The following is an 18,523-nucleotide window of genomic DNA, read 5'->3' on the forward strand; positions in this document are numbered from 1 at the left end:
TGAGGCCTTATGCCATGGATTCCACAGCAAATACACATCGGGTTTTCCTGCATGTATTTCTGCTACATACCCTTAAACAAAATATGTCATTGAATTTTTATTTTTTATTTTTAACCCCACACAGAGTTTGAATGGGCACATATATTTTGCTGGTGTGCCCCCAAAAATTGGGATCTGCCTTAATACTTCTACCCAGCTTTCTATGGATGGTGGAACGGGAAAGCAGGAAAATTAAAGTAGATCACTGGGAGACCATAGATCCCCAGAATAATCAAAATCCTTTCATGGAGCAGGGCCCTGTTCCAAGTTTTTCTATGGGGGCCCCATGATTACTTGGTTACATCACCGAAGAGTGAGATTTCCATAAATGTCTCTCATTATGTTGCCCTTCTGCACCAGTGATTTCATTGGAGACTTCCATGTTGAGTGCAGAGATGATGGGAAGGGTAGTACTATACGGTATTTTGACTTTGACTCTCTATAATGACCCGTCTCTCAAGCGTTGAAGATTAGCGAAGATATTCCATGAGGCTGGAGAGAAGGCAGATGTCGGATCCTGAGAGTAGAGATACGTTTCTCGTCCTCGCTGTGTGGAAACTGGAGCTTCTCAGAGTCACTATCTCCAGCCGCCTCAATCGGGAGAATCTGCCCTTCTACATCAAAGCCTCACGCTCCTGCCTGTTACTGATATTAACCAAACAGGGGGGACATTACCCAAAAATTCCACTTCCAAAGATCCTCTTACACAATGGCTGCAATCCAAGGGCTGTTCCCACGTAAGCCAATAACAATGTCTTCTGTAGGAACATGTGCATTGAATTTATAGCGGCAGGAATGCGGGGCATAGAAGTTTTAAGTCTTCTAAGAAGACTGTGATGTTTGCCAGGGTTCTCAGAGCTTCCTTTTATAGTAGAACTTGATGGAATTCGGGCATCTCCTACACAAATATCAGTTTGGAGGGTCTCAAACCTCCTAGAAGTGATGGAGAAGTTTGTCTTAACATAGTTTAGCTGTTATAATTAATAAACATCTCAGGAATATCCTTAAAGTGAATGTTCTCCTCGGAAAGCTGCTGATTTATTTTCTTAAAGCGACCCTCCAGTTCACAAAAAAATAAATAAAAATTCACTGGGAACTAAGAAAACACTTACCTGGTGACTTTCTTTCCATCTCTTTTCAGAACCCTTAATTCCCGGGCTCCTCTTCTTCCACCGATTCTCAGACTACCTGGTGGACACTGTGCATTTGGTAGTCCAAGACACTTCCTGCTCTCCTTGGATTGGGCAGCACTGCTCATGTGAGCACTGCTGGCCAATCCAAGGGCAGGACAGGACCACCAGGGAGTGTCTGGGACTACAACGGTAGTCAGCGGAGCAGTGCAACCGCCTTGGATGACAGAAGAGGAATCCGGGAATCGAAGAATCTGGAGCTGAAAGATGAAAAAGATGGCACCAGGTGTTTTGTTTGTTCCCCAGTTAATGTGACTTTTTTTTATTTTTTATCTTGAATCGGAGGGACGTTGCAATATATCTTGATAGCAGTCAGAGCACAGTTTTCCTGCTTCACAGCTTAAAATCTCTGTATAAATTTTAAATATAACATGCAGGTTGCAAGCAGCAACCACTAGAGGGAGCTTAGGAGCTCATCATTGTGCATATTCTATTCTGCACAGTGTTTCATTTGTTGGAGCAGAAGTGTGTGCTCCAGAGCTGTCCTTCCTATTATAATTTAGAACAGGAAATTGAAACTATAGGCAGCCTTTAGAAATAATGGTAGTGCCTTTAATCGCCTACCCTGGATGTAAGTATACACAACACCTTCCAACCCTGACCTACCTCCTCCTCCTCCTTCTCTTTTCTACACATCTCTGTCCTGTGTATAGTCATTCCCCCATATATCCCTGAATTATTATGGAAGGGAATGGCTCCTGATGCAGGATCATCCAAATGACCGCCATCATTTGCCCAAGCCACTGATGCAAATGCCTCCATTTTGGATTTTCTTTTATTTCAAGTAGGGACATTGCATGGCAGATGAAAGATATACATAAGGGAAGCTTTGAAGAAATAACTGCAATTGGAACTGCTCGTGAATGAGCTGTAGACCTTCAGCTAGTGTCGCTGTGTAGTTTCTATGAGGTAGCAGTTTGATCCCTGCTCTGAGATCTCGGGGACCCCTGCTGCAGGATCGTGCTGTGCTCTTTTCAACTCGCACAGCAGCTGCTATTGATGCACTGCGTACATTGACATCCATGTTTTAGTGCAACGGTGATTGGGGGGGGGGGGGGGTCTTTATTTCAAAGAAGCCAAAAAGAATAAACCTGAACTGATTTTCTTTAGAAAAAAATAATTGCTGCCTCATATTTGGTGTTTTTTGTGATTTGCAGTCTATGGAGACCAGCCCCACACGTAATCTCCGATCCTCACATGACCTCTTCCTTTGCTCTCCTCTTGTCTTTCTTTGCACAATCGTCTACAAGATTTCTCCTTTGCATCCCCCCATTCTCTCTGTCCCGGTACATCAGAATCACTTCCATCATCCAAACCTTCAAAAACAACCTGAAAACCCACCTCTTCAGGAAAACCTTCCACCGGCAGTGATCCTGCTGCCCCCACGGCCAGATGAGCAGCTTTTACCCTCACCTACTGTCTCATCCCTCTTCCTTTGTAGATTGCAGGGTTCTCATCCCATCTCTACCAGTCTGTTAATAAGTTCATGCTTTTTGTACTTGTTTTTTTATTTTTTCTTGTTTTGTTTTATATCATAGATGCACAACCAATTGGAATTCCTGATGTTTTAAAAGAAATAATAACAAAAAGAAAAATTGCAAAAATAAAATAAAACAAACCGCTCTGAATAGGGATTCATAAATTTGTAATTACTTACAAGGCCACTGATATGGACCGGTTATTGTTTCATTAAAAAACCTTAATTGTTCCTATGTATATTTTTTCCTTTTCATTTCTTCTTTTGGAACGGTAGGGAGTGGGGGGGGGGTCCCAATTTGCCTACAGTGATTACAATTTTAGGGGTTATACTGTAGCCCCAAACTGTTTCTGCCGCTCCTGTTGACTATGAATGGAGTAGCAGGGTGCTGGCGCATGCCAACCCCTCCTCGCTGAGATCATGGGGGTGAGGAGAACAAGTGACCTGGAGAACTTCTACTGATCGGTGGAGTTTCCGGTGGTGATGAGCGTATTTCATAGGAACACTCCTGTGAAAGGGTATTAGGATCTTATAAAGTGATGGCATATCAGTAGGATATGCCATCACTTCATGATCAGTGGAGACCCAGCCTGAGACTACAGCCTGGAAATGGAGACCCAGCCTGAGACTACAGCCTGGAAAAGGAGACCCAGCCTATGGGAAATTCACTGATCCTGACGCTGAAGGGCAGCAGTGCTAAATCAGAGTTTTTTTTGTTTGTTTTTGTTTTTCCAAAGGGAACTGCAGCACAATCCTGTTAAAGTGAACGCTGCACCGCTGGGAGATTGGGAACTCTGCTGGTTAGGGCAAACTCAAAATGGGGCGCAGCGCTACACCAGTGTTTGGTGCGGTTTCCAGAAGTCAAACCCCTGCAGATTATAAAGTGATGGCAGATGCTAGCAGTATGCCAAAAAGATGGAAATACCCCTCTAAATTTCCACACATCATAAATATGTGGCAGGCATTACTATGGCCGGGTGGTCTCAGCGGCCTGACCGCGTGGTGGGATCTCTAAATGTGTCCTGTAAACTCTTTTACGTGTTTTCACCAATATTTGTAAACTGCTGTAAGAACATTTTTTAGCTGTCTCTGGAAATCTGCCAATGGGATGGGAGCCGCTTCTGTGCAAACATGGAAGTCATGTTCCTGTTTTTTTTTCAAGCAATTATTAGGCAATACTGATATTTATTTATTTTTTCCTTAGAAACCGGCAGCAGCCGGTTCTCGAAAGATGTTCTTGTGGTCAGTAGAAATGTTAACATCAGGGCTGATTTCGCATGCGAAGGTAAATCTGCAGATCTCGTGAACATACTGTGCACATGTGCAGATTTTCCTATTTTTAGCATGCTCATTCTTTTGGATTTTTTTTTCCTACAGCTTTAGCTACTTTTACTATAGCAGGGGTGAAATCCATAGCGAGCCCACAGCGAAATCTGCATGCAAAACAGGCAGAGTTTTGCACCGAGATCTGTTGTGTAAACCTTCCCCCCCCCCCCCCCCCCACGTTTGGACTTGCCCTTAAAGGGATTGTGTGACCCTGAACTGAAAATGAATTAAAGGGATTTTCCGAGTTAAATTAAACCTTAATTGTGAGTGTGATAAAATAAGTAATGTTCACCATTTTTCTCCCCTGCCGTTCCACGCTGGTTCTGTTTCTTTTCCCCCAGCTGCACCATGCCACTGGTGCAACTGAATCCCTTCAGCAGTGATGTCTCGTATACTATGGAGGCGTGTGAATGGCTGCACACTCATATATAGTAAAGGGTTGTTTTTGTTAGATGCCCCCGAAAATAAGCTGATCACAGGGTATCCCGCTGCTGCTTTCATAGCGATCAGCCATAATCTCTGAGGGAAACCTGGCAGTGTTCAGTTTCCCTGCAGCGCCTCCAGAGGGTAATTGAAGCATTACATGGTGCCCATTGAAATCCACTGACTGTCGGTGAAATACAAGGATGTGTGGGGTCTTCCATATACAGAGTTGCTCTTTATGGCTTTTCTCTCGCCTGGCTCATTGGTACTGGTCCTGGATGAGGGACCCCCCCCCCCAAAGAGCTACTGAAGTGATGGTAGTTTTTTCAGTGTTTTTTATATATTTATTTATAACTTTTTTATGATTTAATGACCCTATTTTAAGTCAAATTTAGGAGTCCCTTATATGCACATAATTTTCTTTTTGTTGCATATTTTCATATCATTTTAATTTATTTTTTTGTTTTTTCTGTTCAACGCGCCTTCCTTTTTCTTGCCAGTGGCTTTAACAGCCGCCCCGTTTCTTAATAAAATTCAGGCCTTACAAGATAATCGCTCAGTCAGGATGATTGATGGGCCGCAAATCTTTCCTCGCCTGTGGCTGCCATTCCTACAGGGCGCAAGCAGGGATTCTTCAGGGTCCTATCACCAGTCACATTAGTCGTACGTGCTGGTAGAGAGTATGAAAAATGAGATTCAGGTCTCTCGAGGGCCCTGCTGTACACATGGGGAGCCTTGATGCTGCTCTAGATTCACACTTGGTAGATACAGTATATATTATGGATATCTCCTCCTACCAAAGAATGCAACCAAGGGCGGTCAGGCGGTATAACTATACGTTGCAGGTTTATGACTTATTCATCTTGTTTTATGTCGGTTCTTGAGAACCTTTTTATTCCATTGGAATAGTAACGATTTACAGAATTCTCAGCTATATTTTTAACACAGATTTTCATAAATATTTTGATTTAGAGTGTAATTATTATGTGAATATAATTCTCCTTCCTCCTGCAGTCAGAGCGATGATGCGCTATGTAGCTGAGCTCTTTGCAAGGGGCATCTGTCCGGTGTAGCCCTAAAATCCTGGAACATCTAGTCATTGCTTTTGGTTATGATCATGGGGGTAACTGACTTAGACCACCATCAATCAGCGTAACAAAGAGCTGAGGGCGGCAGCTCGTCCATAGTTGTACCCGAGACAGCGACATCTAAGCTAGTGGCTGTGACTGGTACTGCATCTCAGCCCATTTAAGTCACTGGACTCAGTGGGGGGTGAACTGGGAGCCACACGCATACAGACCTCCCTGTGTTGTATCAAGACTCATTGTTCCTCTGCTTTTTGAAGCTATATGGTATATGGAGCTCCACTAATCACGAGAACGGGGACACCCAAGATAAATGGAGTTGCAGGTCAAGCATGCGCATGCCCAACCTGATACTCCATTCATTTCAGGGGTCCCCGTTCTCATGATCAGTGGGAAACCGCTGATCTAACAGTGATATCCTATCCCTGTGATGGCTAACCTCCGGCACTTCAGCTGTGGTAAAACTACGACTCCCAAGATGTACACTTGCTAGGCTGTTCTCAGAACTCCATAGAAATGAATAGAACATGCTGGGAGTTGTAGTTTCACCACAGCTGGAGTGCTGGAGGTTAGCCTTCACTGATGAGACCTATCCTGTGGATGGGGGATGAGTTGTTACAACCGGAGTATCCCTTTTAATGATGACATGATTTTAAGATTAAGTTTTATATTTACAAAATTGATTTTTTTTTTCAAAGACCCAGTAAATGTTACCGGCCGGTCTCAAAATGAGGAAAGTTGACACATGTGCGTTATTATGTATTAATGTAACCATTAAATGATGAAACCTAAACCAAGAATTTTTATTTTACAAGTAATTAAAAATAAATCTCCATTGACTGTAGCTAGGAAAGAGGAACTCGTAATCCCGCTGTCCTTCCGTAATTACCCTCTTGAGAAGCACCACAAGTCAGGGAGGGGGTCCCATATCCTTCCTTATAAAACCTTTGAGTACATATATAACCTGAAGACTTTTCAACCAATGTCATAAAAGGAATTTTAAGAGCTCTGTGAATGCTTAGACATCAGCGTGACAAATAGACTGGTTTATGCCACCGGTGTCTTGGGTGCAGTTTATGGACATATATGGTGTATTGGATGAAGCTGCGGTGATTTCACACGGCAGGTATGTGAGCTAGGAGTAGCTGCCTATGGGCGAGGTTTGAGAAAATCACACATGGCATTTATTTTCCTTCACAGTTGAATCACATCATGTTTCGAGGATGAGCGTGTTGCGTAATGCCTACAAGGTGAGCAGCCGTTTCGCATGGCTCCCTTTGAAGTGTAAGCTGGGATTAAGTTGATTACCAGTAAATAGAGTATGAGATTTCACTGCCTTTTCACATGGCCGAATCTGGCAGCCATGAGTGCGCTATCCAGGTTAGCTCATATGACAACCATTACGTCGGAGACATGCTTTATCTCTCTTAGATGAGATCCAGCATGTTCCATCATCACTTTCGATGATTATCCGTTAGTGTCTAACTCCAGATCTAGCAAGCGTTAAAGTAATTCCAAGCTTATCACACTGACTTAGTTTGACAATGGGCAAAGCTTCCAAAGCTTAAAGTAGACTGTCGGGGAAAAATGCATTAATCCACTGATGTTGGCCCTTGCTACATCTGTATGTCCCGTGGGTCTGGAAGTAAGCAAAACTTGGGCCTTGTGGCTGGAAGCAACACTTTGCCAGAAAAAAAATCATCATTGTGCTCAATTTCTAGCATGGGCGTTACTATAGGGGGTGCAGAGGTAGCAGTTGCTACTGGGCCCAGGAGCCTGAGGAGGCCCAAAGACCCTTGTGCCACATAAGAAGACACCAGTATTATGGAAAGTGCATGCTGGTCAAGTTACACCTCTGGCTGGAGGGAAGGGGTTAGGTCAAGAATTTACCGTTGGGTGGGGTTGTCATTTCAATTTTTGCCTCATGTAGCATGAAGATCAAGTTCCTCCCTGACGCTTTACACAAAGCACTGAGGGAAGGGGGGCCCAAGCTGAACCCTTGCACCAGGGCCCATGCCCCTGATCAAAATCTTACCCCTAAGCAAAACTTGCTGGTGATCAGCTGATTGACATGGATCCAGCAATAAAAACTTCTGCACTTCTCATTCCTACTGTGGTCACTGCAGGAGAAATGTGGGACTACATGGCACCCATAGTGGAACCAAATTCTACAGATTGCAAGCCACTTTTTAGGGTTCTCTGGTTAACAGAGGGGTGTTCAGCCCATATGCCCTAATATGACAACCCCTTTATGATGTTAGCATTTTGTAGTGTGAGCAAATTACAGTACCTATATACCATAAATCTTTCACAATCATGGGAAGAACATACAACCTCCATGCACATGCTGGTTGGTTTGGAAGCCATGGTCTAGGTGCTAGAAATAAACTGTGCCGACCATAAGCCCACTTTGCTGGCATGTTTTTTTTGTTTTTTTTACATAGTTTTTATTAGTAAAGAATTATTTCACTTTGATATTATTTATTCTAAATGAACTTTCTGCTTTATGAAGCCTGTTCCGCTGCAGGACACCTACCCAACATGATGGGGTCTTTGACCGTTGAGCCGTTGAGTTGTGAAACCTGAATTGGGAGAAAAATAAATTATTAGAACTTGCATAGTTTGGTTTGTATTCTTTAAAGGCAATGGTTCCTGACACATGGTTCTCCAAACTGAAACCTCCAGCATGTTTAGTCACAACTGGAAAGCCACAGGTTGAAGACCACTGTTGGTCTACGCAACGATTCGAACCATGTGTCTACACTTAGCAAATCCCTGCAGCCTGAATGAGATTATGGCCAGGGTATCTCATTCAATAGCATGGCTCTTACAGAATGTCTAGCTAAATAAATGAGGCATGCAAAAGTTTAATTCTCCAAGAACATGACATTGGTGGAAGAGCGTGATAAGACGGTTTTTTCACAACAGCTGGAGAACTGCAACGTCCAAGCCTTTTATATGTAAAATTCCTCACTAAGCACCAAACACTGTGTAATATTAAGTGTGTGTGTGTGTGTGTGTGTGTTGGAGGGCAGTTTATAGAGTTCATGTGCCAAGAACATTGTGTATCACAGTTTTTTAAATAATTGTTACAGATCCAGAAACAATCTTCTGCTGTCACTTGTTTAATGTAATGTGAAACAGAACAAAGTAAACATGTGAAGAATGTTCCGGGGTGAGATCACCAGGATCTTCTCTCTACAAGCGGCTTCGTGTAGTATTTCAAGGGCAGACGGCTTACATGTACTTGTGCTTCTTCCATTACATGATCCTCAGAGAACTCAAACCCACTCATATTGCTGGTCAAGTTAACGAACAAGCTGGCGTCTGGATACATTTTTTTCCGATATATTATACATTTTTTTTTTTTTTTTTTTTTCAATTTTACCTTCCAAAATTTTCAAAAAATACTCAGCATCTGAAAATTTTGGTGGGCATAAAATGTGCAGAAAATCGTACCCCAGAATACGGACTCCCCTTTGTTGGTATCAACAAAAATGAAAAAAAAAAATATATATTATTTATTGAGAATTGAGCTCCTGTGTCCCGCCATATTAGGCTACTTTCACACTAGCGTTCGGGCGGATCCGTTCTGAACGGATCCGCTCATAATAATGCAGGCTGAGGCTCCGTTCAGAACGGATCCGTCTGCATTAAAATGACAAAAAAAAAGCTAAGTGTGAAAATAGCCTCGGACGGATCCGTCCAGACTTTCAATGTAAAGTCAATGGGGGACGGATCCGCTTGAAGATTGAGCCACATTGTGGCATCTTCAAACGGATCCGTCCCCATTGACTTACATTGTAAGTCTGGCACGGATCCGCACGGCCAGGCGGACACCCGAACGCTGCAAGCAGCGTTCAGCTGTCCGCCTGTCCGTGCGGAGGCGAGCGGAGCGGAGGCTGAACGCCGCCAGACTGATGCAGTCTGAGCGGATCCGCTCCATTCAGACTGCATCAGGGCTGGACGGCTGCGTTCGGGTCCGCTCGTGAGCTCCTTCAAACGGAGCTCACGAGCGGACCAGCGAACGCTAGTGTGAAAGGAGCCTTAAAGGGAGTCTGTCACCTACTTAAGACAGATCATTCAAGTGCCCATGTCCTCCAGAGACTGCAATTATCTCCTACCATGTTTCACTTTAAGCCAGGCAAGTGCCGTTACGTCACGGACTCTGATCCTTAAAATCAGGTGCCGTCACTGTTGGGCTGGCCCGGCAGTTCACGGAGAAGAGTCCGTGACGCGAGCCTGGCGTTGGATTTCAAGGATCAAAGTCTGTGACCTAGGGGCACTGGGCTGGCTTAGAGTGAAACATGGGAGGAGAGCTAACTGCTCCAGAAGGCATGGGCACTTGCATTTGGGGAGGAACGTCGTTTTTGCAACATCAAATAAACAGAAACGAGAAGCATCGGTACGATTTGCATTGGTGGCCAATCATGTGTGCTGCCTCTCCAATCATCTCTTTGGGACTGCCAGAGATAACCCATGGCTCTTCTCTTTGGCAGTCCCATAGCAAGGAATGGAGCGGCAGCATGCATGCTCAACCACTGCTCTTTATATGGGGGTATACAGGACCCTCATGATCATGGGGTCCTAGTGGTCAGATCCCTACCATTCAGACACTGATTTCTTATGCTGTGGATAGGTTATACATTTATATCTTGAGACCACCCCTTTGGGGTTGTCTAGTGTTTTGTGGCTTCAGGATAGGTCATCAATATCAGATTGGCTCCAGAACTAAATAACTCTTTCCATTAGGGCTCATGCACATGGCCATAGCCGTTTTTGCGGTTCTGCAAAGCACGGAAATCGGCCATGTGCATTCCCAACATTTTGCGGAACGGAATGTTCGGCCCATAATAGAACAGTCCTATCCATGTCTGCAAAGCGGACAAGAACATAACATGTACATTTTTGAAGATGCCACGGAATGGACATATGGATGTTGACGTGAATGGGTCCGCATCCAACCTGCCAAAAAAGTGGATCGGATGCAGGCAAAAAATACGTTTGCGTGCATGAGCCCTTACGTAGTGGATAGAGCTGCTCCCTGCAGTAAATGTAAGCTTTATAGATCCGGTGCTTCCGGTGCTGGAACTACTCCCCAAGAGCTGACCCCCACCATCTGGTATTGATGGGCCAACAATATCAAAATACTAGAAAATCCTGATAAGCTAAAAAAAATTACTTTTTTTTTTTTTTTTTTTTTTTTTTTTTTTTAAATCTAAGAATTTTTTCACCTTGCCCACTGTTATCATAACACGAATATTCTTCCTCTTCTCAGGTTCTCCTTATTATGACAACGTCCGTCCACTCTCATATCCAGATTCCGATGCTGTCCTAATATGTTTTGACATCAGCCGCCCCGAGACACTCGACAGCGTTCTTAAGAAGGTAAGAGTGCCTTTTTGCAGAGCATGTGGTCTGTCAGCAGTGAGAGAACGCTCATTTGCAAGTCATCATTTTTTCCATTCCTTAATTGTCCATTTTCATGCAGTAAAAAAATGCGTGTTAAATTCAAGTGATTATTATTATTTTTTTTCACTTGATGAATAAGAGCCGGCGGGTGAATTCTTGTATCCACTAATTTGTGTTCAGTCTTTAAAGCATCCATCACATAAACGCTTACTAAATATCTCATCCACTTGGAAGAAGCCAGCAGACGCAAGACAAATGGTAGCACCATCCGTATGGCTATTGCCATGCTTCTTGAATAGCCCTTCCCGAAAAGTTTTTTGGGTGGGAAAGGGCAAGTTGCCTTTTTTTATTTTTTTCCCGTATGCTCCCACTCGTTGTATAACATCCTGTAATTGTTCTCCATGAATCTGGAAAGGCAAACAAAACTCCTCATGAATGCCTGTGGGCATCAGGCGTGGAAAATGGGGATTGCCACATTTTTCATGCTTCATGATACACTGTGAGAAAAAAAAGTTACAAAAAATGTAAAAATAAAAAATCAACACCATTGCATTGTTAGGTTCATTTAAAGACCCTGATAATTTTTTGTACAGGGGATGCTTCCTTCCAAGAACTGTACCACAAGTGGAACTGCCACTATAATGGAATTGGGCTGCAATGCCAGATACAACCTGTGGCACAATTTCTGAAAAAATACAGCCATGTTTTTCCAATACAACTCCTTTATTTAGGGCTCTCCCATGACTGCAGTATCGGTTATGCCATAGGTTATGAAATAGGCACCTGTTCATGCTTTGTTAACCATGTCATGTCTTGGTGTCCCACGGATATGAAGTCATTTCTTTGACAGCGTGTTCTGCTCTTGACGTACTCTGTGGTTCCTTGCGTTCACGTGTTCTTCAGCTTGTCATTGTCCTGGCATGCATGGTTCAGATCATGTCATTCCTGTTTCTTTACGTTGCAGTTTATGTAACTGCATTTTGCTATAAGTTACCTTTTACCCAATTCTTGCACTTTTATAGACATATGGCCTGTTTTCGCTGGGACTATCGTCCTGTGTCCGCTCGGACAAGTTGACATTGTTTATAATACGAATATATATATAATTAAAAAAAAATCTGAATTTTTAACAGTTGTGTCGTATTGTAATACAGATGTTGTCAAAGAAACTTAGAAGATTTGACAGCAGGAAAAGACCACCCGGTCTATCTACTCTGCCCTTATGATATCTTATTTTTTATTTATTTTTATCTTAAGAAAGACGTGTTTATCCCAGGTTAGGCTACTTTCACACTTGCGTTGTTAATTCCAGCATAGAGACGGCAGAGGATCTAAATACCGGAATTAAACGGATCCGTTTTGAATTTGCACACCAGGAAGCATCCGTTCCGTTAGGATGTGGTTGTGTGAAATCAAAACCGAAAAGAAAAAACAATCCTAAAAAAAAAATATCCATCACCATTGACTTGCATTGTTTTTTAGTGACTGATACGTTTTGTTCCGTTTCGATAACTGGACGCGGCTTGCAGCGGTTTTGTGTCCGATTTACAAAACGGAATGCTGCCGGAATGGAAGACATCCTGATGCGTCCTGAACGGATCTTTTTCTATTCAGAATGCACGAGGACTAAACAGAAATGTTTTTTTTCCGGTATTGAGATCCTCAATACTGGAAAACAACAATGCAAGTGTGAAAGTAGCCGTACCGAGCACAGTGCCATATATCATATAGTGGCTGTGCTTGGTATTGCATCCTAGGCCCATTCACTTGAATAGAACTAAGCTGCACATAGGCCACATGGCTGATGGCAGGTGTGCCGGTCGTTGGGCCTCCACCAATCAGATATTGATGATCTATCCTGAGTAGGCTAGAGACTAAAGGGTGAAAACTTTTAATGAAATACTAAAATGATTGCCCCAAAGGTACTCGTTGCCTTTAATAGTATGATGACCATAGAAAATTTTATTATTTGAAGTTTTTATGAATAATTATTATTTATGTACTTGAATTGCCTGCATGCACATTTACATGGGAATTTATGTCCATTTTTTTAATATGTCTTCTTGTAGTGGAAAGGTGAAATTCAGGAATTTTGTCCCAACACCAAAATGCTGCTGGTTGGATGTAAATCTGATCTGCGTACAGACCTCACGACGCTGGTGGAACTGTCCAATCACAGACAGACACCGGTCTCTTACGATCAGGTACGTTTTCTACAAAACTCCCGCCATGAAATCATTTATTAAATCTTTTTATTTATTTAGTTTTTATATATGAATTTCTCGTGGTTTTAGATTTTAGACTTTTATTTTGTCTACGCCTGGTTTCCCTGTTCCCACGAGATAGCTTATTATAGATAATGCAATCTCCACTAATTACATGCTTTCTGACTTCTGTGTATGGTAGTTAAGATTTATCACAATATGCTATCTAAATCCGTCAGGCCTTCACATAAGTCAGGCCTGATGAAGGTCTTATGCTGTGCAATTATCATCTGGCTGGATTCTCGGGCTATGTACAATTCAGGGAGGCCTCCTGGAATGTGACTCGGGAACGAGGCTTCTGCTCATGTGAATGTTATATAACTAGCGAGTTACATAAGTGCCATCTATGGCTAAGGGTCACTGCGTATTCATTGTCATCCTTGAGTTAGAAAACCTTTTATTAGTGTTCGTATAAACGTTATTGTAAGACACCTAGATTAGTACAATTTTTTTTTTTCCCTCACCTTTGGTGCGTGGTGATGTCATAATTTCATGACGTCACATTAATGAAATTACAGATGTCTAAGGCTACTTTCACATTTGCGTTTTTGCTGGATCCGTCAGGGGATCAGCAAAAAACGCATCCTGTTTATAATAAAACCATCTGCATCTGTTCAGAACGGATCCGGTTGTATTAGCTCCCAAATGAACAAGATGAAAAAAACGGATCCTGCACCGTTGACTTACATTGTGTTTCATGGAGATCCATCTTGCTCAGTATCCCATAACGTACTCAAAAAAGATGCAACGGAACGGAATGCATTCTGGTCCACTCTGTTCCGTTCCATTTTTCCCCATTGACAATGAATAGGGTCAAAACTGAAGCGTTTTCCTCCGGTTTCGAGATGCTCTGATGGATCTCAATACCAGAAAGGAAAACGCTGCTGTACTGAACTGTGCCAAAATTATTTTGCACCACTCAATAAATTTGACAACTTTTGAACTGTCCTAGGGTTAGAAAATAACATTTCTAATAAGGCATAGGGCTAAAGGTCTAAAAGTTTTAAGCCACACACTCCTCTCCAAAAAACAAGCCAGTTTTTCAATTTTTTTTGGCAAGCACAATGCAAAAAGTGTCAAATTTTGGCGGCTTTGCACAAATTGACTTCTTAAGGCTCTGTTTATGCCAAAAAATGACTAATGGATGTGAGCCCATTGTCTTAAAGGGTATGTACACTTTGACAACCTCCTTAGTACCCTAGCGTATGTATCAGAAAATTTTAACCAAGACATTTTTGAGAACCGAAATGGCGTTTTGTGCTTACGGCTCCAATACAAAGCTTTAAACAAACCCTGTGTATGATAAGATATGGTACTGCAGTCATGTGTTATTCAGTTTGCTCTGTCTTCTACTGAACGTATGTTAGCTAGAAGTATAGTGACTTTCAGATAGACATATGGCCATCTTTGGACTTTCTATGCAATGCCAGTACAGGAGGAACCCAATCATGGACAGATTTTCCAAAATTGCTCAAAGCTGGTAATTTAGACAGTCATTTGCTCTAGCTTTTCCTAGATCTCCCGATTATGACCCTCTCAATACAAAAAGTTGTATAATTATGTTTTTTAAGTAGCTACAGTAAGGTTGATTGGTGGCTAAATGGTTCCAGTAGACAACATTTTGAGTCCCTCATTGTTTTGGCAAATATTTGGTAGTCCTGTTTCCTAACTTGTTGTTTTCTTTATCTTCACAGGGTGCTAATATGGCCAAGCAAATTGGAGCAGCCACTTATATAGAATGTTCAGCCCTACAGTCTGAGAACAGCGTAAGGGACATTTTCCATGTCGCAACCCTGGCATGTGTAAATAAATCTAACAAAAATCTCAAAAGGAATAAAACACAGAGAACCACAAAAAGAATTTCACACATGCCTAGCAGACCGGAACTGACCGCCGTTTCCACTGACTTGAGAAAGGACAAAGCCAAGAGTTGCAGTATAATGTGAGGGGTCTTAGTGATGGAGTGAAATGAGGATTTGGTTGAATGCTCGATGAAGGTCACTGCCAAAGTGTTAGATTCTGTTGGTAAACCAGAGCTGTTAAGGATTTTTTTCAAATTCTATTTGGTACTTAAGGATGCAGCATGTTGACCGCGCAGAGGAAGAAAGTTGGAAACTTTTGGAAAGAAGTTTCACACAAAAATAGGAAGCGATTTAAAAGATGTTGATGGTGGAAGAGAAAATTGTCTTCATCTCCTAGAAAAAAAAAAAAGAACCTTCGTCTCAAAGTTCAGTTCCCTGTATCTATAGCCAAAAAGTTCTAAAGTTCTCAAAGTACTCGCGTTGACTATAGTGCCGCCGTTTGCACTCTTGAAGAATGATCCTTTTGATCCACCATCTCTAAAAGTTCTTCGCAAGAGGACCTGTAGACCAATGCAGCAAGGATTGATTGGGGTGTTCGGAAAGTTTTTTTTTCCCCAAAATTCTATAATCTTCTTGCACAGCTAATTAATATAGGCCTAGATAGTTCATGGTACTTTTTTATGACCTAGCTTTTTAAAGTCATAGTAGTTTGTTTTTTTCCTTAAAAAAATAAAAAGATATGAATAGCTGTTATTTAAACTGGGAATGAACCAGGCAATGAAACGCATCAGTTCCATTCTGTAAAAATGAAGCTCGAGGATGCTTAAGACGTTCAGTTAGAGGGTCGGTGACTTGAAGTATCACTGGCTCCAAAAGGTCTTTGGAAGTTAACACGTTAGCAGTCAACTTCTGACATCATTGACTATGATCTGTTTTTATTTTTTCCCAAAAAAATGTACATGTTTACATAGGAAAATATATCTACTATTGCATATATCCCAAAAGCTTTCATTAGATTCTTGTCAGCCATGATGTTTGAGCATTCTGCTAAGGAAAGGGTTAGACTTAAGTCCCTTCAGTTCGGGATGCAGATGAAAATATAGAGATGGCCTTGTTAGAATTTAGTCTTCAAAGCTTTTCCTGGGGGAGGTCTGGTCACATAAACAAAAATTTCAGCTAGTACATATCTTGCCGACTGTTGCTTGTTGAGTGCAAGCATTTTCTCCATTAATGGCTTCATTTTTTGAAGCGACCAAATCTGTGTTATGACCATAAAACACTCTTGTTTCATGTGTAGACAAGCACTGTGTCACATCTGTACAACAGCACGAGAAAACCCGACATTCCAGACATTTTCCCAGAGGTTAGGCCTGGAATGTCCAATGATGGATCCTACTCCTGTCCTCCTCCACTAGGTTCCAATATTAAACACTGCAGTAGGCTTTCAGTAATGCAAGTACGTGCTTTGGGCAGTATTACAACACAATAGCTAGCAAGTGCTTACTCTGTATTTAGGTATCGCAACAACCAAGATAAGTTATAACGGTCTTAAAACTGGACAGCGTTATTTTTTATTTTTTTCCAGTGTCTGTCACTTTGTATGTTTGATTTGTAAATGTCTCTGCTGTATTTATTACGTTTTTCCTTTATGTAATAAAGGTTTCATTAAGGTAAATCCATTTCTAGTTGTCCAATTTTTTTTTTTAGAAAGGTCCTCTGATAATAAGTATATCATGAGGTCAAATCTCATTGATCATCTGTATTCTGTGGGAGGAGTTAACCTGGCAGTAAGTACTCGTCAGTGCCACCACAGGAATAATGAGGTATTACATTGGTGCCCATTCAAGTCATTGGTTTGTCCATATAATGCACAGGTCTGTTGGGTTCTTCAGAGAGCGAAAGATACAAAAGGAGTCAATTCAGGTATGTCTGATGGTCATCTAAGAATATATAGTGCTGTCAGCAAGTTTGAGGACTCAACTGCTAGCAGCACTATTTAGGTAGGAAAGCCTGGCACAGACATGCCTATAGAGATGGTTGCATGATCAAGTAATTGATGCGTGCATTCTTCCTGGCGCAGTGAACACAAGTGCCCAGGAAGTGTTCTGTTGATGTTCGGTCCCCTGGGCTCTCTACATTGAAAATTTCTTGATTGGACACTAGAGCTGTCACCTAGAGGAGAGTGGGTGGGAAATAATCGGTGTAGAAAGCCCAAGACACAGAACATGAGGACCCTACCTCCTGGCCACTTCTGGTCACTGCATAGGGAGGATGAAAACATCGATCATGCCTCCTGCATGGCCATCACTCTGGTTATATCTGCATTGCTTTCCCAGTCACCTATATAATCCTCTTAGCAGTTTTGGGGGCTGACAGACTCCCTTTAAGTAGGAGATTTGAAAATAGGCCATCAAAACCAGACTGTCTATTCCTGAATGGAGGAAACTATTCCTATACTCAAGAAAAGGTATAACTGACGCAATGGGCCTCAAATGGCTCCAGGAAAGATGTCCTTGTTGCTCATTGCTATCACTGTAGTTACTTAGGTTGAAAAGAACACGTCCTTTAAGTTCTGCCTTCTCCTACCAACCTGCCAGGCAGAACCAGCTTGAAATGGCACTCCACATTTAAAGAGGCTTTTCACAACCTACATACTGATGGCCTATGCTCATGATAGGTCATCAATATCAGTGGGGATATCCATCACTTGGCACCCCCAATGAACAGCTGTTTTGGCAAGCCATCAGTGGAACCAATCAGTCGCCACCTCATTCTATTTTCATAGGGCGTCTTGCGGGCACTGTGAATGGAGAGGTGGCTGCACGTGCACGTCTCTCTCCTTTCACTTCTATGGGAATTCCAAACTTAGCAAATGGCGATGAGGCCTCTTGCACACGACCGTTTCCATTATGCGGCCTGCAAATCGCGGATCCACATAATACTGATACCGGCTGTATGCATTCTGCATACTGGCTACTCTTGTCCACAAAACAAACAAGAATAGGACATGTTCTATAATTTGCAAAATGGCCACATGGATGCAGATGTGTGCTGCCCTCATTTTTTGTGACCCCACTGAAATGAATGGGTCCGTGTGTGATCCTCAAAAAATGGATCAGGTGCAGACCAAACTACGGTCGAGTGCATGAGGCCGTACACAGTAATTTCTGAAATCCTATAGAAGTGAGGGGAGAGGGGCATGCGTGTGCAGCCACCTCTCCACTCTAATCGGCCACGATACAGGGCCCCTTTGGCAATACCATCAATGTCGAGAGCTCCTTGCTCTCCCCGAACCTGCTGCTGATTTGAGTTCCATGCTTTCTGTAGATCATGCAGACATCAGTGAGTCTCTGAGGCTTTAGTTCAGTCCCGTGAGGAATGGAGCACATGGATTTGCTTCCTCTACTTGCTGGAACCCTCTAGATTCAGCAAGTGACGGATCTAGGATCCACACCCAAGCTTCTTGTAGGAGCTGTGCCAGAATTGATTAACTCTGTCACTTCCA

At 42.4% G+C, this 18,523-nt stretch overlaps 1 protein-coding gene across 1 annotated transcript in view; it reads left to right on the forward strand.

The window, feature by feature from the left end:
• Nucleotides 1–16,693, forward strand: part of RND3 (Rho family GTPase 3) — a 28,512-nt gene extending 11,819 nt beyond the window's left edge. Inside the window, exons 3-5 of the mRNA XM_044303734.1 lie at nucleotides 10,819–10,928; nucleotides 13,022–13,156; nucleotides 14,911–16,693. Of these exons, the coding sequence (XP_044159669.1) occupies nucleotides 10,819–10,928; nucleotides 13,022–13,156; nucleotides 14,911–15,162 (497 nt within the window). The 3' untranslated portion in view covers nucleotides 15,163–16,693. The remainder of the gene's footprint in view (nucleotides 1–10,818; nucleotides 10,929–13,021; nucleotides 13,157–14,910) is intronic.
• The last annotated feature ends 1,830 nt before the right edge of the window (nucleotides 16,694–18,523 follow it).

Source organism: Bufo gargarizans, chromosome 8, assembly GCF_014858855.1.
Source record: "Bufo gargarizans isolate SCDJY-AF-19 chromosome 8, ASM1485885v1, whole genome shotgun sequence".
NCBI classification, from domain to species: domain Eukaryota; kingdom Metazoa; phylum Chordata; class Amphibia; order Anura; family Bufonidae; genus Bufo; species Bufo gargarizans.